Raw genomic sequence first — 7,838 nt, forward strand, 5'->3', positions numbered from 1 at the left:
GAGAAAGTCTGCGTATTTAACTTTTTTTGTCTGCATACCTTTTGGTTTTCAGGTGTGAACTCAAATGGAGTATCTGGGTTATTTTCAGGACTATCTCTGTGCTTCAGGAAAAGAAAAAGAAACCATGTAAAAATAGGGTTGCCAGGAAATTATTCAGGACAGATTCACTGTTGTAAAGTATATTCTTGTTAGACAGTTACAGTTGAGTTGTTTGAATAAAACAGATATATTCCAGATAAAAAATTCATAGTACTCAATCATAAATGATTAAATATCTCTGGGAAAGTTATCAAAAAATATTGGTAATTATTTCATCACTGTTAAAAATAATGACTTATTCCTTTTATTTCCTATTCAAAAAATTATGTCTTGAGGAATATGGTGGTGTTATCAAAAATTACACATTTTAACACTGTTAATACAGTTTGGCAATTATGTTCAAACTCATCACACGTGGATTAAGAGTCCTTGGGTTAATACCTTAATGAACAACAGGGGACTAAACCAGCCCATTTTTTCTTTTCCCATGAGACATTAACTATAAAAGCTTTAAAACTCATCAAGAAGCTTGCTCTCTAACTAAAATGTCTGCACATTCAAACACACATTATTAACCCATTTTAACATATTCTTTTGATTTGTAATGAATTTCAACATTTTAATTTTAGATAAAACTCCAAATCAAGAGTGGAAGCAGAATTCTGAATTTTTATTTCCAAAATAAGGTATTCTATCATCTACTATTTTTAAGGTGGTTTTCTAGGGAAACATAAAACTGAAATTAAGTTTTTCTATTTTCAGAAAACAGAATTTTTGAAGTCTTGAAGAAAGTGACATTTTCTTATAATAAAAATCTTAGTTCTGATGAAAATCCTTATCCATCAGAAAAACTTCCTGCATAAAATTTTCAGTTATTTCTTCGCAGCTCATTTATGGTGTCCTTGAAATAGTCATAGCTAAGTTTCATTCCAAACTTTATACAGTTGTCAAACAGAGGAAGTTTCAAATTAAATGGCAAGTTTGGGGAAGAATGCAAGCTATAACTTAAGGCTTGATGTTAAAAGTAATCCACAACCAGCTAATAATAAAAGCTTTAAAAATATATTTTGAGGAAAGAAACCCACTCCATTGACTTTCACTTTGATCATTTTCTCAAGTAACCTAGGGTGATTTTGCAGTTCCCACACTGTGTTATTAAGCAGTGAAGGATTTAATGAAAAATTTTAACGCCATCAATTTGAGAGCACGTACCCCTACTGCAGTTCCAAGACAAATACAAAAGTACAGTCAATATCTACCTCTTCACTAAGGATGAGTTTCCCCTAATAACAGGAATTACAGAAAGAGAACCTATTCCCTTTGAACACACTAATATTTTATTAAGTATGAATTTATTGCTTATTGTGTGGTCTGCAAGATAACATAAAACAGCTTTTAGGTACACAATTGCCACTATTTTAGACTGAGCCTTCCAGATAAAGGATTTGACTCCTCATATGTACTATTGGTGAGGGTTTTCTACCGATTTTAATGGAAGTTCTCAAAAAGAGACTAATGTAGGAAAAACTGATTGGAAATACTGTGCAACTTCTAATTTTTTTCCCCCTTACAGACCTGTTCTATGCCTTAGCTGCAGATCAAATCCATGATTCATGGTAAGTATTTCCAGAACTTAACTTTTCCTTCTCAAACCTTATTTCAGGCTGCTATTTTGCCTTCCATAGCTACGGTAAGTATTTCCAGAACTTAACCTTTCCTTCTCAAACCTGCATTCCTGTTTTATTTCAGGCTGCTATTTTGCCTTCCATAGCTATTTGATATGGTTACAATTGTACTTTATCTCAATTTATTTTGCAAATAAGTATATTTGATTTATTAAAATCTCCCCTCTTTGTCTAGAGCAGCTGTTCTTTTCAGAGTATCATCTCTAAACTGATATCCTTAAATACCCTACATGCTAAGAGGAATAATAAAGGCTTCGTATCTGAAACAACAGTTTGTCACACAGGTCTGTGCAGCAAGGCTCCAAGATGCATTGTAAATGCTATAGCACAGGTGAACACTAAGTAAGATCACGTCAATTTTTTTTTTTTTTCTTTCCATTTTCCTAAATTGTCTTAATCTAATTCTGTGCTGTGGAGAGTTTGATAGTTTTCATCAAGAGCTTACAGAGTTCTAGGCCTACTGAGCTGTCAGAAATTTGTCAGTCACATGTTCCCTAGTATTGCATTTGTCTGAGGATGCACCGTTTATCTGAGATTTACATGAGCTGATTTTGCTCCTAAATTATATCGGCGCATTTCTGCCTTTTTTTTTTTTTTTAGGCTACAGATTCTACAGAACAAGATCAGAATTAAGGACACGGTATTGGAAGCAATACTGTGTTACATCACAGAGTGGTCGAGGTTGGAAAGGACCTCTGGAAGTCATCTGGGCCAATCCCCCAGTCAAGCAGGGATACCCACAGCTGGTTGCCCAGGACCATGTCCAGATGGTTTCTTCTGAGTATCTCCAAGGTGGGAGACTCCACAACGTCCCTGGGCAACCTGTGCCAGTGCTTGGTCACCCTCACAGTGCAAAAATGTTCCCTGATGTTCTCTGAAGACATTCCCTCTGGTCCTGTCACCAGGCACCACTAAAAAAAGCCTGGCTCTGTCCTCTTTGCAGCCTCACTTCAGGCATTTGTATACGTTGATGAGATTCTCCCCTCCCCCAGCCTTCTCTAATAGTCCTAGCTCTCTCAGCCTTTCCTCATATAAGAGATGCTCATAAAAGGAAACCAATATATTAAGGCTTCCTCCATACACAAACTAAGTACAAACAATTATGTCTCTACCAACTAGAGCAATTTGTTGAAAAGCAAGGTCAAACTCTACTCACATGTTTTTTCCGACTCCCTTATCATGGTGCCCAATTTCCTGAAGTCCTAACACAATATGTTTTCATTCCATGCACAGCTTGGCTGTGTCATATTTGTATTGCAGCATTCAGCCTAACCTACTTAAAATGTGAACAACTGCACTATGAAGGCTGACCCAAGCCATGCTGTCCCCACAGATGATGGTACTCTCCTGTGGAAGGTACTAAGGCTGCTGAAAGTTCACCTCATGTTCTTTTTGCCACACCAACCTGGACGATTTTATTATTCTTTTTCACTGATCTTCTTCACTGATCACTGTCTTTCTTGACATAAAGAGTTATTAGAGTGCTGAAGAATTACAACATAGTAACTAGAATAATTTTAGCTTTCACGTATACTGCAAAAAAGTTGACCTATGCCCCATGGTAAACACCAATCCAAAACACTGTAAACCAAAATGAGAACACTGTGCGGTCTGCAGGCGAAAAGATGTTTAGAGCAACAACCTGTTAAGAGTCCGTATCAACTCAGCAATGAAAAGAAACTTATTACTTCTCCTCCAAGGAGAAAGTACCCTACAGCAGAACTCACGATATAAACCTCTCTTAAATTAAGAATTGTGGAAGTGCTCTCAGACCCAAGTATTTCACTGACCATCTTCACAAATAACTAAAACTATAATAAAGCTATTATCTAACCTTCTGTACAGCCCCATGACAAAGTCCACATCAGGGCAGTTGATGTGCTAAGGAAACTCAGTTCATGTGCTGAAAACCACATAGAAGAGTTAAGTTTTAAATGTTAAGGAGGCTAAAGACAGGTAGAAGTCAAAGATAGAGAAGGCATGTTTAAAGAAAGAAACGTAACTATTGTAAATAAAAAACCCTTTGAAATCAGGCCTTCCCTGGCCATCAGAAATATGATAGTTTTGGAGCAGCTCTCTTGCATTACCACAGGCAAACAATCTACCTAGTTTTAAACTTGATATACTCTTTCTGGAAGTGTGAACTAGCTGCCTGTGATGGCACCAAGCTGAGTTTAATGGCTGAAAGAAAGTCTCTTCTTGGCTGTTTCAGAATTAAAAGGAGTTTCAGTAGAAGTTCTCTTATTTCTGTATGTTTCTAATAACATGTAAGGAAAAAACTTGCATGAAAAAGTTTGTGAAGGAATGCATAGGCATGCAAATCAGAACTGCCCTCTAATACTAGATTTTATGACAACTAGTTTCCCTGCTAGCCTGTCTCCTGCTGTTACAAAAGAAATATGCTGTACACATTTCCCTTCCTCACATATACATCTCATATAAGGAAAGTGCAACAAGAACCACCCACACACTTTGCAAAACAAAACCAAGACATTTGTGTGTAAACTGACAAAGTAAACTGACAAAGAGGACCACCACCACCACAGGTTAGAGTTACTCCCAGGTAAGCCATTTTTGACAACCTCTGACACTTCATCTGCTTGTAAGAAAACTAAGACTATTTTTAATTTTCTTTTTTTTTTCCAATTATATACAAACACCTAATATTGATTAAAATAATGCCTTCAGCTCAAATCAGCAGGATGAGTTTCCCTTGAAATTTGCTGTAGTAAATAACATCTGCAATTTGCTCTGAAGGCTTTTAGTTGCAGTTAGGGCAAACAATTACACACACAAAATGATATCTAACTGTCTTCTTCCAGAGCCTTTTACTTCGTAGAACAAATATTACCCTATTTAAAAAAAAACAACAAGCACATACATAAAACAAGCCCCCACAGAAAACAATTTCCTATGCTCTTCAGCAAAAGTTTTGTTGCAGAATAAAAGAAGTCAATGATGCTATTAAATAAACAGCTGCAAATCACAAGTAGCTAACTAAAACACACAACTTTACTTTCCTACTTCCCTTTCTCTATTTTCAGGCTCCCTCCCTTCAGCAAATGTAAGCAGTTACATAAATCTTGAAAAATGCCTGGCGAATTTACAAAGCTATTTAGCTTCATATGCCAGGCACCAACAACCATTAGGTTGCCGTAGACACCTTTTGCCTGTCTTCACCAACCTCAAACTACACTTGAAGTTTCCTAAGTTGTCAGCCTACACTGTTTCCTCTATTCATTGAACATAGCTCTCACTCCATAAATCGTCAATGCCTGCTCAGGTTTCTGGCACAGTATACAAAGATGTACTGTAATCCCATTAATTTCATCTTATGAGAAAAGCTGCAGAGACAGCTGCAGAAAGGCAACAACAACAAAAATCTGTCCAAAAATGCTGAGCACCTGCTTTCAACAAAGTGGTCAATTCTCTAGTAAAGTGCTGATTTCTACCAAATGTTAGAAAAATGCCGAATTATTCGGCTGTTAAACTGCAGACTAGATAGAGCTCTGAATGGAGCAGAATGGGACAGAATACACCTCTCTTGCTTCAGGTTCTCTTCAGAGATAGACAGACAACACATCTGCTTTACACATTTACATTTGAGGGCTTTTTCTTTTTTGCAATCACTATTACTATTTATACATATTACAATAATGGCTAATGGCCTCAACTATGAATCCTTATGCAACATGCTGTATCACATATAATACGAACAAGAGCTCCACTTTTCAACTCCTAGTAAACAGGGCTAGACCTGGACCTAAGCATAATTCTGCATCAAATTTTAGAAATCAAGAAATTGTGCCTGCAAGAAGTTTCATAAACTTCAATTACAAACTCAATTAACTCCAATAAAAAAAAAAGGAAACAAGAACTGCTTTATAATGAAAGTTTAAGAGAAGTTTCATCTGCAATCACACACAAATGCTGCTGGTATCCCCATTACAATTAATAAGAGTTTTCACTATATATGAAAAGAAACACAAGGCCAAAACCTAAAATAAAATCCTTTGATACTCCATCACAACTCTAGTAAGAAGTTCTATTGCAAAAACGCTTCTTTGTCAATGCCAGCAGGCTTCTACAGCAAAGTTCTGTCCATTAGAAGCTTTTAGCCAGATTAAAAAAGCATATGCTAAACTCTTCTTACACATCCCCCTTATAGTAAGGTAGAAAATTACTTACCACAAATAAGGCTCCTCCACTGGCATTGCGCACTGCTGTTCTATGCAAGTATCGGATTTGTCTTATCTACAAAAATAGATAGTATTAATAGTTAATAATTTACATACTGCTAGTGGCTGCTTTCAGAACCAGCTTGATTTCTGTTCTAACTGTAAGCCATTAATTCTACTGCCATTACTAATAATTTAAATCAAGTCAAGAAGAGACTATTAAAGGGCTCTCCCGTACTAACAGAACAGCAAATCTCTTAACTCATCTTGACCATTTCAGACAACGTAGATGTAGAAGGATTTAACTTCAAACAGATAATACTCTGCCACAGCTCAGTTAAAGGCCTTGAATACAAATTCTCATCTAGCATTTCATGAAGAATTTTCCAATTTGTTACTTTATATTACACGTGCTTTAAATTTAATGTTTGCAGAAACTATCATTACTACTGAGGTTCTTCTCTAGTATGCATTTACATCCTGCTTCAGCTTTTACATTTACATGCTGCTTCAGCTTTTATCTTCTAGCTAAACAGCAAGATCAGGCGTAAGAGGACAAATGTGAAGCAAGCACAAACCTGAAATATCAACAGAACACAGACACATATGCAAGTTCTGTTCAGCTGTTCTCTGTACTCTCTGTCTGGATCCGTCATGCCAAACCAGATCAAGATTTCTAGATTCTAGCCAGTATTACTAAGATAATTTGGTAACATCATCTTGTCATAAGTAATCATTCTGTAACAAGTTTTATATTACTTTTTATACTGAATTCTAGATCAATTTTGAGATTTCTTAAAGTAGAAGTATAGCATATTAAAAAAAAAATCTCTCCTTAACTACTTAATTTCTGTAACTGTATAAAATTTGTGGGACTTCAAGTGGATCTGCATCAAACTAGCGAAAAACCAGTCACAAGATCAGATCTGAAATCCAAGCCTAAGTACCAGGAAACCACAGTCCCTGCTCTTCTGTAACAGCAACCTGATCAGCTCAGTCTTTTCAGCAGCAGATCATGTTGTTTCACGTGCAGTGTAGTTTCACATGGCTGCAGTCTTTCCAGGAAGCACTGGATTTACTATGCAGTTACGTGCATTATGCTGTACACATCCATTTCCTCTTTGCTCTCCCCTTCTGGTTCACCTGAGAGCAGCAGCCAGGAAAGCAATTTGTCTGCCATTCTGTGTCAGTGGCCAAAATTAACTGTGGGATACATGGATAACTCTGTGGACTGCAGATCCTTCCTGAGTGCCCCCTCTTCCAGGAGACTCTCAATCCACTGTCTTTATCAGCTGATGTGGAACACATCAAATGAACTGCACCAGAATGCCAATTTGAGTGCTCTCAGTGAACCAGACAGCGTAATAAATTCAGGCAAAAGACCTGAAGTGTAAGTAGAACATACAAATACAACTGAAATGCTGCAGACAACGCTGAAAGGAGCATATAAATGAGCACATAAATGATGCTCTAGCAGAAATCATACTGAATGCTAAGTAAATATAACACATGTGCAGTGTTTCTTCAAAAGGAAACACTTCAGATGAAAACCCTTTATTCTAGCCAAAGATACGGTTCTGTTTTCAAGAAGCACAGCTGCAAATTCCAGACTTGAAGAAAAAAATAGGATGAGCCCCCCGTTTTTGCACTGGCTTAAACGATTTCAGTTAGTGTGAAGGGGCCTCCTTCCAATGGTTAGTCTTACGTACACAGGCAAGTCGGAAATTTTATTTCCACTTGGGAAGCTTCCCACTAACCTACCATGAGCACCAAGAAGCTACTGCTGGCACCTTTTTCACTTGATGCAGGCAGTGCGACTCTGGAGCCGGGCAGGTACCTCCGGCAAAGCCCCGGGGCCCCGAGGGGCGAGGGAGACACCCGGCAGCGACGCCTTTCCACCGGCTACGCCGGGCCTTTCTTTCGCGAGGCCGCGCCC

General features: G+C 37.6%; 1 protein-coding gene and 1 long non-coding RNA gene across 2 annotated transcripts in view; one reads left to right on the top strand and one right to left on the bottom strand.

Moving 5' to 3' along the window:
* The window catches only part of NDUFV2 (NADH:ubiquinone oxidoreductase core subunit V2), a 14,197-nt gene extending 6,404 nt beyond the window's left edge, over positions 1–7,793 (bottom strand). Inside the window, exons 1-3 of the mRNA XM_035901603.1 lie at positions 7,664–7,793; positions 5,913–5,978; positions 39–101 (exon numbers count right to left, since the gene is read on the bottom strand). Coding sequence (XP_035757496.1) covers positions 39–101; positions 5,913–5,978; positions 7,664–7,666 — 132 coding nt within the window. The 5' untranslated portion in view covers positions 7,667–7,793. The remainder of the gene's footprint in view (positions 1–38; positions 102–5,912; positions 5,979–7,663) is intronic.
* LOC118453044 lies at positions 108–5,903 on the top strand. Its single transcript, XR_004842933.1, has 3 exons — positions 108–725; positions 1,613–1,655; positions 2,325–5,903. It is a non-coding gene; the product is annotated as an uncharacterized LOC118453044 (long non-coding RNA).
* Positions 7,794–7,838: the final 45 nt, after the last annotated feature.

Source organism: Egretta garzetta, unplaced genomic scaffold (assembly GCF_000687185.1).
Source record: "Egretta garzetta isolate BGI_Z169 unplaced genomic scaffold, ASM68718v1 scaffold259, whole genome shotgun sequence".
Lineage (NCBI taxonomy): Eukaryota > Metazoa > Chordata > Aves > Pelecaniformes > Ardeidae > Egretta > Egretta garzetta.